Below are 16058 nucleotides of genomic sequence, written 5' to 3' on the forward strand. Positions count from 1 at the left end.
ACCAGTTCGGTAGAACCGGTTCATCAAATCTACCGAACCGGTTAGAAGAGATTCCACCAGTGGACCCGGAAAGCAGGCCACACCTACAGAAGAGGGTCCAAATTTTTTTGAAACCCACCACTGACACACACACAGAAAGAAAGAAAAAAAGAAAGAAAAAGTGAGAGAGAGATGAAAGAAAAAAATGAAAAAGGGACAGAGAGACAAAAGGAAGGAGAGAGAGAGGAAGGAAGGAAGGAAGAAGAAAGAAAGAAAAAGAAAGAAAGAAAGAAAGAAAAAAAGAAAGAAAATGTGAGAGAGATGAAAGAAAAAAAGGAAAAAGGGACAGAGAGACAAAAGGAAGGAGAGAGAGAGAGAGAAAGGAAGGAAGAAAGAAGAAAAGAAAGAAAGAAAGAAAGAAAACACATGGCCGGCAAGCCACTCCCACAAAGGAGGCCACACCCACAGAGTAGGTTCGAAAATTTTTTGAAACCCACCACTGTCCTACGAGCATGGGATTCGGAGTCCAGAGCATGGGATTCGGAGTCCAATCGTGCACCTCGGAGGGACGCAAGTACATTTGGGGGCAAAAACCGAGGGTCTCTCGGCTTCCTGCCTAAATCCCCCCCCACTCTTTGCCTCCCTAGAGCCAAGAAGAAGAAAACCGGACCAGATGTATTGCTAGAAAAAAATAAACACAGATTTATCCCCCCCCCCCCCAAAAAAAAACAAAGAATACGTGGGAAGGTAACGGAGAGGAAAAGCAGGTGGAATCTTCATTCAGCAGCTCCCAAGAGGAGCATGGGATTTTGAGTCCAGAGCATGGGATTCGGAGTCCAATCGTGCACATCGGAGGGACGCAAGTACATTTGGGGGCAAAAGCCGAGGGTCTCTCGGCTTCCTGCCTAAATCCCCTTCCCTTTTGCCTTCCTAGAGCCGAGAAGAAGAAAAAAAACTCAACCAGACGCGTTTCTAGAAAAGGAAAAAAAAAACAGATTTATTCTGAAAAACAAAGATACGTGGGAAGGTTTAACGGCGAGGAGAAGCAGGTTGAATCTTAATTCAGCAGATCCTAAGACTATGCCAGCCTACGTTTCAATCTCTGGTTAGAGGAGGGTTTGACACAACAGACCCTTCCCCAGGATTCAGTCGTTCCCACTCCCCTTATTATTATTATTTTTTTCTACTTCCTCGGGCAAAGAAAGGATTCCGTTTTTCAAGGGCTTCGGGGGTGGGATGGGGTCTTCATTCTTCTGGAGGGCGTTGCCACAGGTAGGTCTGGATCGAGTCGGCCGTAGCAATGGCCTCGATGTAGCCCACCCCGGGATCCGAGATCCCGAAAGCGATATCCTCGGGGGATCTGAAAAAGAAAGGAAGGGATCGCCGTGAGAAGGGAGGGAGGGAACGAGGTCTCGCTAAACAAGGGCTGGAGGTCTTCTAGTCCGACCCTCTGTTCAAAAGACAGGATAACAAGAGTTGGAAGGGACCTTGGAGGTCTTCTAGTCCAACCCCCTGCTCAGAAGACGGAATAACAGAGAAGGAAGGGACCTTGGAGGTCTTCTAGTCCAACCCCCTGCTCAGAAGACAGAATAACAGCTGGAAGGGACCTTGGAGGTCTTCTAGTCCAACCCCCTGCTCAGAAGACGGAATAACAGCTGGAAGGGACCTTGGAGGTCTTGTAGTCCAACCCCCTGCACAGAAGACAGAATAACAGAGCTGGAAGGGACCTTGGAGGTCTTCTAGTCCAACCTTCTGCTCAGAAGACAGAATAACAGAGCTGGAAGGGACCTTGGAGGTCTTCTAGTCCAGCCCCCTGCTCAGAAGACAGGATAACAAGAGTTGGAAGGGACCTTGGAGGTCTTCTAGTCCAGCCCTCTGCTCAGAAGACGGAATAACAGAGCTGGAAGGGACCTTGGAGGTCTTCTAGTCCAGCCCCCTGCTCAAAAGACAGAATAACAGCTGGAAGGGACCTTGGAGGTCTTCTAGTCCAACCCCCTGCTCAGAAGACGGAATAACAGAGCTGGAAGGGACCTTGGAGGTCTTCTAGTCCAACCCCTGGCTCAGAAGACAGGATAACAGAGCTGGAAGGGACCTTGGAGGTCTTCTAGTCCAACCCCCTGCTCAGAAGACGGAATAACAGAGCTGGAAGGGACCTTGGAGGTCTTCTAGTCCAACCCCCTGCTCAGAAGACGGAATAACAGAGCTGAAAGGGACCTTGGAGGTCTTCTAGTCCAACCCCCTGCTCAGAAGACGGAATAACAGAGCTGGAAGGGACCTTGGAGGTCTTCTAGTCCAACCCCCTGCTCAAAAGACGGAATAACAGCTGGAAGGGACCTTGGAGGTCTTCTAGTCCAACCCCCTGCTCAGAAGACGGAATAACAGAGCTGGAAGGGACCTTGGAGGTCTTCTAGTCCAACCCCCTGCTCAGAAGACGGAATAACAGAGCTGGAAGGGACCTTGGAGGTCTTCTAGTCCAACCCCCTGCTCAAAAGACAGAATAACAGCTGGAAGGGACCTTGGAGGTCTTCTAGTCCAACCCCTGGCTCAGAAGACGGAATAACAGAGCTGGAAGGGACCCTGGAGGTCTTCTAGTCCAACCCCCTGCTCAGAAGACGGAATAACAGAGCTGGAAGGGACCCTGGAGGTCTTCTAGTCCAGCCCCCTGCTCAGAAGACAGGATAACAAGAGTTGGAAGGGACCTTGGAGGTCTTCTAGTCCAGCCCCCTACTCAGAAGACGGAATAACAGAGCTGAAAGGGACCTTGGAGGTCTTCTAGTCCAGCCCCCTGCTCAGAAGACGGAATAACAGAGCTGGAAGGGACCTTGGAGGTCTTCTAGTCCAACCCCCTGCTCAGAAGACGGAATAACAGAGCTGGAAGGGACCTTGGAGGTCTTCTAGTCCAACCCCCTGCTCAAAAGACAGAATAACAGAGCTGGAAGGGACCTTGGAGGTCTTCTAGTCCAGCCCCCTACTCAAGCAGAATAGCAGAATTGGAAGGAGGAAGAAAAGGAGAAGGAAGAGGAGGATGGGGAGGATGAAGGAGAAGGAACTGAGGGAGAAAATGGAAGAGGAGGAAGACCATGGGCCCCTCAATCCACTCTGCGCTTGGTGGTTTTCTTGCAGACATTTCATTGCCCAAAGTAGCTGACATCCCCCAGCACTGATGATGTCACCTAAAAGGGTCTCGAAACGTCTTCGAGAAATCCACCAAGTTCAGAAAGCACCCAGGACACACACACTGTGAGCTACAAATATTCTCCTCCGCCTCGGCCGCCTCCCGTTTCGAGGGCGCCGTTTGCACCCCAAATGTCCCTGCCGTGACGGCCCCATTACCTGCCCACTCACCTGTTCAAGACCACCACAGCGGCCGAGCCATCCGGGCGGAGGAAGGCGGAGAACTCCAAATCGCAGGAGCTGCTTTTCTGGATCTCGATCCGCTGAGTTCCCTCCGGGAGGAATTTGCTGCGTGGGGAAAGAGGCACCGAAGTGGGACATTCAGCAGGTTCCGGAGAACCGGTAACGGATACTTTTGAGTACTGGCAAATGCCACCCCTGCCTGGCTGGCCCCAGAGTGGGGAGGGAATGGGTGGTGGGCGTGGCCAGGAAAGGCCCCCTGCCACGCCCCCCCAAGCCACGCCCATGGAAAACGGCGGCCAAAACCCACCCCTGATATAGAGGTATAGAAATGTAGAAATGGAAGTATATAAACCTAGACGAAGAAACACAGATAGTAGAGAAATAGAGAGTATATCGAATAATTTGTTGTTAGTTGCAAAGTCCTGTCCGACCCTCTGGACCACGTTCCTCCAGGCCTTCCTATCCTCCCCCATCTCCCGGAGTTCATTTAAGCTCAAGCCGGCTGCTTCGGTGACTCCATTCAGCCACTTCCTTCTCTGCCGTCCCCTTCTTCTTCTGCACTCCTTCATTCCCAGCATGAGGCTCTTCTCCAGGGGGTCCTTCTTCCTTCTCATTAGGTGGCCTTTCAGGATCTGGCCTTCTAAAGAGCAGCCAGGGTGGATCTCCTCTAGGACTGACCGATTGGATGGCCTTGCAGTCCAAGGGACTCGCGGGAGATAGATAGATAGATAGATAGATAGATAGATAGATAGATAGATAGATAGATAGATACATAGATACATAGATTGATTGATAGTTGATAGATAATAGATAGATGATTGATAGATAGATAGATAGATAGATAGTTGATAGATAGATGATAGATTGATAGATAGTTGATAGATAGATGATAGATGACAGATTGATAGGTGATAGATTGATAAATAGATGATAGATAGTTGATAGATAATAGATAGATAATTGATTGATAGATAGTTGATAGATAATAGATTGATAGATTGATTGATAGATAGTTGATAGATAATAGATTGATAGATGATTGATAGATAGATAGATATAGATAGATAGATTGATAGATGATAGATAGATGATAGATGATGGATAGATAGATTGATAGGTGATAGATTGATAGATTGATAAATAGATGATAGTTGATAGATGATAGATAGATAGATAGATAGATAGATAGATAGATAGATAGATAGATAGATGGATGATGGATGGGTAGGTAGGTAGGTAGGTGATGGATAGATAAATAGGTGATAGATAATTATATAGGTAGGTAGATTAAGTTGATAGATAGGTAGGCAGTCAGACAGACAGATAGATAGAAGAAATCCCCTTCTTCTTCTTTTGCCCTCCATCCTTCCCAGCATGAAGCTCTTCTCCAGGGAGTCCTTCTTCCTTCTCATCAGGTGGCCAAAGCATTTGAGTTTCCTCTTCAGGATCTGGCCTTCTAAAGAGCAGCCAGGGTGGATCTCCTCTAGGACTGACCGGTTGGATGGCCTTGCAGTCCAAGGGACTCAATGCAGGAGTCTTCTTCTCCAGCACCAGAGTTCAAAGGCCTCCGTTCTTTGGCGCTCGGCCTTCCTTATGCTCCAACCTTCACAACCATCCATTGCAAGTGGGAAAAACCACAGCCTTGACCAGACGCCCTTTTGATTGGCAGGGCGGTGCCTCTGTGCTTTTTAGGATGCTGCCTGGATTTGCCGTAGTAATAAATACACAAATAGAAATGCAGAAACGGGAAAAAATAAGAAGCGGAACCGGAGCTCACCTGAAATGGGCCATGTGGTAGAACATAGGCTGTTTGTAAAAGACGTCCTTCTCCTTATCCACAATCACCGGGCTGTCCACGTAGTTTTTGCTCCAGTTGGGGCCCCCTTCCATGTCCAACACGAGATTCCAGTCCGTCCACCCGGTGACGTAATTGTTGAGATTCTGCGGAGAAGGAGAGTCGAAATGACGTCGTCTCTCTGCCCTCCGCTTCTCCCAGCCAACCTGGACACCGACGACGGTCCCCGCCTTACCGTCAAGATGCTGTGGCTGTACTTGCTGCCGCGATCCCAGCCCCCCAGCACCACCCGGGGCTCCCAAAAATAGGAGCCCGTCGAGGCCTCGGTGGAGATGAGGTAATAGTTGGGGAAGAGGTGATGGGTGATGGACAGCGTCAAGTCGATGGGGGCCAAGAAGTCCAGGTACCAGTGGATGCCGATCCCGTTGATGTATTGGGTGGCCTTGGGGTCCTTCAGAACCTGGAGAAATAAGTCGAGATGCGAAGGGTTATTTTCCTGGGGTCGTGCACGACAGGCGGATAGTCGAAACAACATCGTCTCTCTGCCCTCCACTTATCCCAGCCAACCTGGACACTGATGACGGTCCCCGACGATGATGGTTCCCCTTAGGTTGGCTAGCAAGAAATCCCAGAATTTCTGACCGCCTTGATGGGAAGGAAAGTTAGGAAACCACGGGGATTTTTTGGTGGGGGTGGTGGGGGGTCTCTGGCGGTTTTCTGGCAGGCATTTTGTGACCCAACTAGGTAACATTATCGGGGCTAGAATGGAGGAGGAGACGGAAGAGGAGGAGGAGAAGAAGAAGAAAGAAGAAGAAGAACCACCAACTAGGGAACATTATCAGGGCTAGAATGGAGGAGGAGATAAGAAGGAGGAGGAGGAGGAGGAGGAGGAAGAAGAAGAAGAAGAAGAGATGATGAAGAAGAAGAAGAGATAGGAGGAGGAGGAGGAAGAAGAAAAAAAGAAAGAAAGAAGGAGGAGAGGTGATGGAGGAAGAGAAGGGGAAGAGGAGAGGAAGAGAAAAAGGAAGAAGAAAAGGAAGAGAAAGAAAGAAAGAAAGGGGAGAGGTGATAGAGGAAGAGAAGGAGAAGAGGAAAGGAGCAACAACCACCACCAACTAGGGAACATTATCAGGGCTAGAATGGAGGAGGAGGAAGAGGAGGAAGAAAAAGAACCACCAACTAGGGAACATCATCAGTGCTGGAAAGGAGTGTGATTTGCTCCCTTGTTTACATACAGTAGCTCTGAGGTTGGTTGTTTACTTACAGACGTTTCATGACCAAACTAGGTAACATCATCAGTGCTAGACTCGAAGTGGGGTCTGCTAAGGAGGAGGAGGACTGTGGGATCCTTGGTGCTCTCTGAGCTTGGTTGTTTTTTTGCAGGCATTTCATGACCCAGCTAGGGAACATCATCAGTGCTGGAAGGGAGGGAGTGTGTAGGGGGGAGGAGGAGGAGGAAGAAGAAGAAGAGAGAAGGACTGTGGGGTCCTTGATGCCTTCTGAGTTTGGTTGTTTCCTTGCAGGCGTTTCGTGACCCAACTAGATAACAACATCAATGCTGGAAGGGAGTGGGGTTTGCAGGAGGAAAAGGAGGAGGAGGAAGAAGAGGAAGAGGAAAAGGAGGAGGAGGGAGGAAGACGAAGAAGGAAGAGGAAGAGGAGGAAGAAGAGGAAAAGGAGGAGGAGGAGGAAGAAGAGGAGGAGGAAGTAGAGGAGGAGGAGGGAGGAAGAAGGGGAAGAAAAGGAAGAGGGGGGAGGAAGAAGAGGAAGAAGGAAGAGGAAAGGGAGGAAGAGGAAGAAGGAGGAAAAGAGGAAGAGGAAAAGGAGGAAGAAGAGGAGGGAGGAGGAAGAGGAGTGAGAAGAAGAGGAGGGGGGGAAAGGAAGGGGAGGAGGAGGAGGAGGAAGGAAGAGGAGGAGGAAAAAGAAGAAGAGAAAGAGGAAAAGGAGGAAGAGGAAAAGGAGGAGGAGGGAGGAAGAGGAGTGAGAAGAGGAAGAGGGGAAAAGAGGAAGGGGAAGAGGAAAAGGAGGAAGAAGAGGAAAGGAGGAAGAGGAGGAGGGAGGAGGAAGAGGAGTGAGAAGAAGAGGAAGAAGGAAGAGGAAAAGGAGGAGGAGGAAAAGGAGGAAGAAGAGAAAGAGGAAAAGGAGGAGGAGGAGGAAGAGGAGGAGGGAGGAAGAGGAGTGAGAAGAAGAGGAAGAGGGGGAAAAGAGGAGGAAGGGAAAGAGGAAAAGGAGGAAGAAGAGGAAAAGGAAGAAGAGGAAAAGGAGGAGGAACTCCGCTTAAATTCCATCCCTGGGGGTGGCCAGCTTACCACTTCTGCCCAGTAAGGCAACATCACTCTCTGGTCGTCCAGAATGATGAGCTCGATGCCCTTGTAGCTGCTGTTGGCCAAGGCCGGGCCCAGGTCCTCCGCAATAAAATCCCGCTGGTGCTCGGGGGAGAATCCGAGGCATTGGAAAGGGTAGAAGATGATGTCGCCGGCCGTGGGCTCATTGCCGGCCGTTATGGCCCAGAAGGTCAGGTTGTACTTGGCGTATTCGTCCAGGAATCTCGGTTGGCGGAAGAGAAAAGGGGGGGTGAAATTATTGCGCCGGTCCTTGAGGGGCTGCCCCAAAGAAGAGGGAGTCAAGCTATTCCCCGAGCAACGGATGGAAGCGAACCGAGGAGAGAAGCAACTTCGAACTACGAAGAAATTTCCTGGCAGGACAATTTAACCCGTGGAACAGCTTGCCACTAGAAGTTGTGGGTACTTTTAAGGAGGTTTTAAAGGAGAGATTGGAAGGCCATTTGGGATACAGTCTCCTGCCCCTTCCTTCCATCCATCCTTTCTTCCTTCCCGTTACCAGATCTTTAATTTGAAATGTTTCCCTTCCCTTCTTTTCCTCTTTTCTCCTTCCTCTGCCTTCCTGTCTTCCCTCCTTCCTTATTTCCTTTCACCCTCCCTCTTCTTTCCTTCCTTCCTCCAACTTTTCCTTCCTTCTCTCCATCCCTCTCTCCTCCTATTTCTCCTCCCTTTCTTCCATCTCTTCCTTCTTTTCGCCCTCCTCTTTCTCCTCCCTCTCTTCCATCTCCCTCCCTCTTCTATTTTCCTTCCTTATATCCTTTCTACCTCCCTCATTTTCTTCCTTCCTCCAACTTTTCTTCCTTCTCTCACTCCCTCTCTCCTCCCTCCCTTTCTTCCATCTCCCTTTCTTCCTCCCTCTTTCTCCTCCCTGCCTCTCTTCCATCTTCCTTACTTTTCTCCCTCCCTCTCCTCCCTCTATTTCTCCTCCCTCCCTTTCTTCCATCTCTCTCCTGTCCTCTTTCTCCTCCCTGCCTCTCTCCCATCTTCCTTCCTTCCTTCTCTCCCTCTATTCCTCCTCCCTCCCTTTCTTCCATCTCTCTCCCTTCCTTCCTCTTTCTCCTCCCTGCCTCTCTTCCATCTTCCTTCCTTACTTTTCTCCCTCCCTCTCTCCACCCTCTATTTCTCCTCCCTCCCTTTCTTCCACCTCTCTCCCTTCCTTCCTCTTTCTCTTCCCTGCCTCTCTCCCATCTTCCTTCTTTCCTCTATCCCTCCCTCTTTCTCCTCCCTCCCTTCCATCTTCCTCCCTTCCTGAGCAGGGGGTTGGACTAGAAGACCTCCAAGGCCCCTTCCAGCTCTACTCCGATCGATTCCCCCAAAGTGTTGTTTGTGGTCTCAAACTCACACGCACATTACCTGATGAAATAGTTCGCCCAGGTCTTGTGATATCTGTCACCCGGTTGACCCTTCAGGGTACCACGGCCCGTCATGGCGCCGTTGGTTTTCATCCAGACGGGTGATGTCCAGGGACTGGCGTAGAGCAACAGGGGTCGTGGGGCGACGGCTTGGGCTTGTTGCAAAATCGGGATCTAATGCGCGGGGAGAGAGCGGATCAAACTGAAAAATAACATTTAACACAGCAGAGCCCTTCAGCCAAACACTTCCGCCTGCGTGGGACTGATTGGGGTAGATCGTAGGGGGCGATACCGAAACATAATTTGGAATCACGCCAAGATGGGAGTGGTGCGGTGGCCTAGAGGTCAGGCTCTCGACTCACAATTGGCAGGCTGCGAGTTCGAATCTAGAGGCAGCTATTTCTCCCTCTCTCTCTCGGGGCAGGTTGAGAATATATCTGATGAATATAATTGCTAACAGAAGCTGTTAGGAGAGGAGACCAGCGGAGGACAAGGAGCCAACTCGGGAAGCAAGGCATATGCGGATGCTGGCTGGGGAATCAATAGAAGGAGTGGTGGTCGTAGGAGACAACAGTTCGTCTTTCTGAAGATTTTGTTCAATGGTGTTTCGCCTTTCGGCTGGGAGCCCACGGCCTTGTGAGAAACTGATAAAGTCTGTTACTGCAGTTAACTCTTTGAAGGACTAATGCCTGGACTTTTTGGTGTGTGTGAATGCCATTCATTGACAGGAGATAAATAAAAAGGGGAATTTTGGGGACACGGAGCCCATTTCTTGTTTCTGCTACGCTGGGTCAAAACCACAGGTGGGTTCCTGCCAGTTCTAACCTCTTCTATAGAAGAGGTTCCACAAATGTACCGTGCCATTTAGACCCGGTTCCAGCTCCCTCCCCCCCCACCCGTCCACACATCATCAAGATGGAGAGCGAGAAGAGGAATTCTGGGAGTTGAAGTCCACAAGTCTTAAAGCTGTCAAGTTTGAACACCCCTGGGTTTTTTTCTAAAGGGTTAGGGGTGCAAGGGTCTTGTAACTTGACAGCTTTAAAACTTGCACACTTCAATGCCAGTGTTTCTGAGCCAATATGACTGGAGGAGGAATTCTGGGAGATGAAGTCCGCAAGTCTTAAAGCTGTCAAATTTGAACACTCCTGGGTTTTTTTTTCCTAAAGGGTTAGGGGTGCAAGGGTCTTGTAATTGACAGCTTTAAGACTTGCCTGCTTCAATGCCAGAGTTCCTGAGCCAACATTTTGGTTGCTAAGCAAGAGCGTTGTTAAGTGAGTTTCACCACATTTTACAAGTTGGCCATGCCCACCCGGTCACCTGGCTGGCAAGCCACTTCCACTCGGTCACATGGCCAGCAAGCCACTCCCACCCGGTCACATGACTGGCAAGACACTCCCACCGGGTCACATGGCCAGCAAGCCACTCCCACAAAGCAGGCCACGCCTACAGAAGAGGTTCTAAAAAAATTTGAAGCCCACCACTGGGACTCAAAGACAAGACAAAACCCGGACTGCGAGCATCTCGATATTCTTATTTTTTTCTCTGGCGACGGTCCGTGACCCACCTTCATTTTGACGTCTTCGTCCGTCAGGCTGAAGTTCTTCAGCTCGAAATCGTTCTCCACGTCGGCGTAAGTGTACAGCCTGACGGAGAAGTCGCAGCTCGCCATGGGCACCCGGATCAGGGTATACTCAATGCCTGCGTTAAAACAACAACAACAGAGGATTTGGAAATTGGGGGTGGGGGGGGCTTTAAGCCCCCAAATGGCTGAATTCCCCCTCGTCAGCCAAGCTAGACCCCCCCAGAGGGAGGGAGGATGGGAGCTGTAGTCCGTGCAGCAGAGGAGGGGAATACGAGGGAAGGATTCGGTGATTCGCGTGGAGAAAAAGCAAGATTTTACACCCGGGCAGAAAAACCTCAAAGGTTCTATTCTATTCTTTATTCCAATTCTACTCTACTCTATTCTGTTCTTTATTCCAATTCTACTCTATTATGTTCTATTCTATGCTTTATTCCAATTCTATTCTCTTCTATTCTTTATTCCAATTCTATTCTATTCTATTCTCTTCTATTCTTTATTCCAATTCTACTCTATTCTATTCTTTATTCCAATTCTACTCTATTCTTTATTCCAATTCTATTCTATTCTTTATTCCAATTCTATTCTGTTCTATTCTTTATTCCAATTCTATTCTGTTCTATTCTATTCTTTATTCCATTTCTATTCTATTCTGTTCTATTCTTTATTCCAATTCTACTCTATTCTATTCTTTATTCCAATTCTATTCTATTCTTTATTCCAATTCTATTCTATTCTTTATTCCAATTCTATTCTGTTCTATTCTATTCTTTATTCCAATTCTACTCTATTCTATTCTTTATTCCAATTCTACTCTATTCTGTTCTGTTCTATTCTTTATTCCAATTCTATTCTATTCTGTTCTATTTTTTATTCCAATTCTACTCTATTCTATTCTTTATTCCAGTGGTGCGGTGGCCTTTATTCCAATTCTATTCTATGCTTTATTCCAATTCTATTCTATTCCATGCTTTATTCCAATTCTATTCTATTCTTTATTCCAATTCTATTCTATTCTTTATTCCAATTCTACTCTATTCTATTCTATTCTTTATTCAAATTCTATTCTGTTCTATTCTATTCTTTATTCCAATTCTACTCTATTCTATTATGATTGATTGATTTCAGCACCTTGGACAACGCCTCTACATTCAGCCAATAGGGACTTGGCTTGGCTTTCAGGACCATGGCCAGCAACCTTCTACAGGTAGTCCTTGATTTACAACTTTCCATTTAGTGACCGTTCAACATTACTACGGCACTGGGGGGGGGAAGCACCTTAGACGTAAGTCCCAACAAAAAAAAAAAGATTGTCAGTTCACTTTAACTGTCTTGCTTGGCAATAGATAACCCACGGTGGTCATAAATGGAGGACTCAGCTGTAGACTTGGTGTCTCGACGACGCCCAGGCGAAAAGGGACAACGTGCTGGGAATTGTCAGCCACACCAAGAAACTCCCTTTGGGTGCTGTCCTGCCCACACGGAATGCTTAAATGGCATTATTTAAACTGGGGTTATGCAAGGAATTGCTGAATCCACGGTGGGAATGCATAATAAAAATAAACAAACCCTGGCTATTCCATTTGATGTTGTACTCATGGTAAGACGGGTGGCCCACACTTGTGGCCTGCCGGCAGAGCTGGCAGCCAATTCAGAGAGTGAGGAGGGTTGGGGAGGAACCTGGGCCAGTCCTGGAGTCTGGGGAAGGCTCGGAGGAGGGCTCTGTGTCGGAGGCAGAGAGGGGGCCAGGGCCGTCCGACAGTTCTCAGCTGCCTTCGGAGTCAGACATCAGTGAGACAGAAGAACAGCTGGAGCCTGTTCCCAGTGTCCGCATGTGCAGAGTTGCGGGAGGAAGGGAAGAGCTAAAGAACAGGGGTCGACTTGGGAGGAAGGCCACAGGGGGACGGTGAATGGCCCCTCCCAGAGGGAATAAAAGAGGAGCGACAGGGGAGTGGAGTTTGCAGGAGGCCGTTAGTTCTCTTCATTGGTTCGTGACTCTCTTCTCTCTCTCTTTCTCCTTCTCTCCCTCCTCCTCTCTCTCTCTCTCCCTCTCTCTCTCTCCCTCGCCCCCTCTCTCTTTCTCTCCCTCCCATCCTCTCCGTCCCCCCCCCCCTCTCTCACACGAACACAAACACAGACCACAATCCACAGGAAACACTTCCAGAGGAAATAAAAGAGGAGAGAAAGAGGAGTGGGCTTTTACAGGAAACAATTTGTTGGTTCATTCATTCATTCCTTTCAGGAGTGTGAAGATCTGTCCGGGAATCTCAGAGACTCTGTGCCCTGTGAATCTTGCCTTCTGCAGCCCCGCATTTGGGAAAATATCGACATGCCAGCTTTCCAAGACAGATAAGGTCTGTGGCCAGAAATACTCCTTTGAAAGACTGTTTGCTTGGCTGAATGCGAATGAGAGGAATTCACATTCATTTAATAAAAGGGGTTTTCTCGGGACCAGGACTCTGCTTACCCCCCAAAATGAATTAATAAATATATACGCGAGTCGATAAAATTGACCTTCGCTGGAGAAATAAGATTTGAGCAGGTTTCTCTGAGTTTTGGGCGACAAATTCAGGATATTGATAGCCGCCGAATCCGTCAGGGCCCCTCCGAAGCCTTTGATCTTTTGATACTTCTGCGACGTCTTCAGTTTCAAAACCAGATTATCTAGTCGAAGGAAGGAAAGGAGAGGTAGGGATTTTTTTCAAAAACAAAACAAATCACCACCACCCAGTTTTATAAAGGATGGCTCTTACTGTTCTCTCGAACGCCCACCTGATTGGCAAACGTTGCCACCTTCGCCTAACAGGCTGGACTTGTTTAGCGAATGGCTTGTGGATTCTGTGTTGGCACCCACGCGCCATTCCTTCGCTCCAGATTCAAACCGGATTATAAAACCAGACTGGTCTAGCATCTGGTGGAGGTGGTTACAAGCCGATTTGAGTAGTGAGGGGGGGGGGTGGCTCAATACTTTCATAAATCAATCAACTGGTGGGTGGGATTCTCTCTATTAAGGAATATGTAGGAGATTTGTTGGGTATGAAAAGTTTTCCAAACTTTTCAATCTTGGCCCAAAGTTCACCCAACTGGATTTCTGGTCTAAGGCCGGAACTAGAACTCCCAGTCTCCTGGTGATTGGCCCAAAGTCACCCAGCCGGCTTTCATGCCTAAGGTGGGACTAGAACTCCCAGTCTCCTGGTGATTGGCCCAAAGTCACCCAGCTGGCTTTTGTCCCTAAGGTGGGACTAGAACTCCCAGTCTCCTGGTGATTGGCCCAAAGTCACCCAGCTGGCTTTTGTCCCTAAGGTGGGACTAGAACTCCCAGTCTCCTGGTGATTGGCCCAAAGTCACCCAGCTGGCTTTCATGCCTAAGGCGGGACTAGAACTCCCACTCTCCTGGTGATTGGCCCAAAGTCACCCAGCTGGCTTTCATGGCTAAGGTGGGACTACAACTCACAGTCTCCTGGTTTCAAGCCTGATGCCTTAATCACTAGACCAAATTAGCCCTCAGTCGAGAACTGGGCATTGAGACATCCAGGCCTACCTCGCAGGGTTCTTATGGGGATAAAAGGAAGGGAAAGCCTACTAGATGTCATGTTGTCCTGGATTCTTTGGGGTAAAAGCATACTTGGGGATCTAATCCAGCCTCACCGTTCTCGGAAGGATTATCCACCAGGAGGCCCTCGCTGCGCTCCACACGGCGTCCGGCTTTATTGCTTTCGTACTTCACATAAGACCCCCGATTCAGGGAGAGTGAGGGGCTCCAAAGTATCACAATAATCAGCCCCGCATTCACACACCAAGGAGCCATGCCCAAAATTTCTGGGAGAACATGGGCGTCCACCTGTGCAGAAGAAAGAAGAAGAACGGAAAAGAAAAGGAAGGAAGGAAAGAGAAGAAAGGAAGAAAGAATAGGAAGAGAAAGAAGAAGAAAAAGAAGAGAAGGAAGGAAGGAAAGATTAAGAAAGGAAGGAAGGAAGAATAGGAAGAGAAAGAAGAGAAAGAAAAAAGAAAGGAAGGAAGGAAGAGAAAGAAAGGAAGGAAGAAATAGGAAGAGAAAGAAGAAAAAAAAGAAGAGAAGGAAGGAAGGAAGGAGAAGAAAGGAAGGAAGAATAGGAAGAGAAAGAAGAAGAAAAAGAAGAGGAAGAAGGAAAGAAGGAAGGAAGGGATGGGCAGCAAGGAAAGATGGAAGAAAAGGAAAAGGAAGAGGAAGAAGAAGGAAGGAAGGAAACAAAGAAAAAAGGAAGGAAAGAGAAGGAAGGAAAAAAGGAGGAAAGGAAGAAAAGGAAGAGAAAAGAAGAAGGAAAGAAGGAAGGAAAAGGGAAGGAAAGGATGGGCAGGAAGGTAAGATGGAAGAAAGGAAGAGAAAAGGAAGGGAATTGGAGGGGAAGGAGGGAGAAGGAAGGAAGAAAAGGAAGAGAAAGAAGAAGAAAGGGAGAGAAAGAAAAAGAAAAAGGAAGAGAGGAAGAAGGAAGAGAAAGAAAGAAATTGACTTGATAAAGGTGCAGGAAACCAGTCTTTATATTTTCTTGCACATTTTCTTCTGTTTTTCTGCTCCATTCTCAAGATGCCAAGCAGAACTAGAACTCCCTGTCTCCTGGTGATTGGCCCAAAGTCACCTAGTCGGTGTTCATGCCTAAGGAGACACTAGAACTCCCCGTCTCCTGGTTATTGGCCCAAAGTTTGCCCAGCCAATTTTTCTCCCTAAGTCGAGACTAGAACTCAGAGCCTCATAGTGATTGGCCCCAAATCACCCAACCAGCTTCCATAGTGCCTAGGGTAGGGCTTAAACTCCCCGGCGCCTGGCTCCTAAACCTTCATCCCTAGAACTAGACAGTGTTCATTTATTACCTTGCCCCTGCAGGAGCGTTAGCCAGGAAGTTCTCTAGAAGACAGTTAGACTGCTTCTAAACATGGAGGCTCTCTTCCAGATTACTTAATCTCAGTCATTTGCAAAAACCGAATATTTAGTTGTAATCCCAGCTTTAAGGCACATTTTGCAAGGGAAGGAATTGTGCAAGGCAACACACGGGGCTTGTCGACACTTGCTGACGCTTGATTTTACACACTTACCCGTCGGGGAGCAGCTCAGCTGGAGTAGCCACAAAGAGACAAAGAAAATCTGAAGGCCCCCACGAGACATCGCTGCGAATCCCAGGACTTCTCGGGGAGATAACAGCCGGGTGTTTCAAAGCAAAAACCTGTCGGGAAGATGAGACGTTCATTTATATTTCATTTTACGACGAGAAATTTGCACAGACACCTCTCTTAAATACCCTCCCTGCAGCACCTTCTCGGGGCAGCAAGACCCCCCCCCAAATCCCAAAAATTTAAAAAAAAACCTCCAACCCCCCCCCACCCCAACGTAAAAATAAATTTTAATGGTAACATTGAAAAGAGAATAGAACTCCGCTCTGGCAACAGGAGTGGCATCCGGCCATTAAAAACCACTCTGCTAGATCCATTCAGTTGCCCAGACTCCACCCCCGCAAGGGATTATTATGGGGTCATTCAGTGAAGATGATGATGATTGAAAGAAATACAATTAACACACTGTATGGGACAGTGGTTTTATCCACGGGGAGGGTCCATTTTAGGACCAAGCCAGACCCCCCCCCCCCTTCCAAAAAAAAAAAAAAAACAGGTAGGTTTTGGGGT

General features: G+C 48.2%; 1 protein-coding gene across 1 annotated transcript; it reads right to left on the reverse strand.

Moving 5' to 3' along the window:
• Positions 1–422: 422 nt before the first annotated feature.
• Positions 423–15543, reverse strand: LOC116523243 (lysosomal acid glucosylceramidase-like). The gene is given in 11 exon segments (XM_032238335.1): positions 423–1339; positions 3325–3441; positions 5114–5277; positions 5367–5591; positions 7440–7677; positions 8826–8998; positions 10389–10522; positions 12918–13067; positions 14052–14148; positions 14150–14244; positions 15474–15543. Coding segments are annotated over 11 exon segments (1578 nt in total). The 3' UTR covers positions 423–1224.
• Positions 15544–16058: the final 515 nt, after the last annotated feature.

This window comes from Thamnophis elegans, unplaced genomic scaffold (genome assembly GCF_009769535.1).
Source record: "Thamnophis elegans isolate rThaEle1 unplaced genomic scaffold, rThaEle1.pri scaffold_123_arrow_ctg1, whole genome shotgun sequence".
NCBI classification, from domain to species: domain Eukaryota; kingdom Metazoa; phylum Chordata; class Lepidosauria; order Squamata; family Colubridae; genus Thamnophis; species Thamnophis elegans.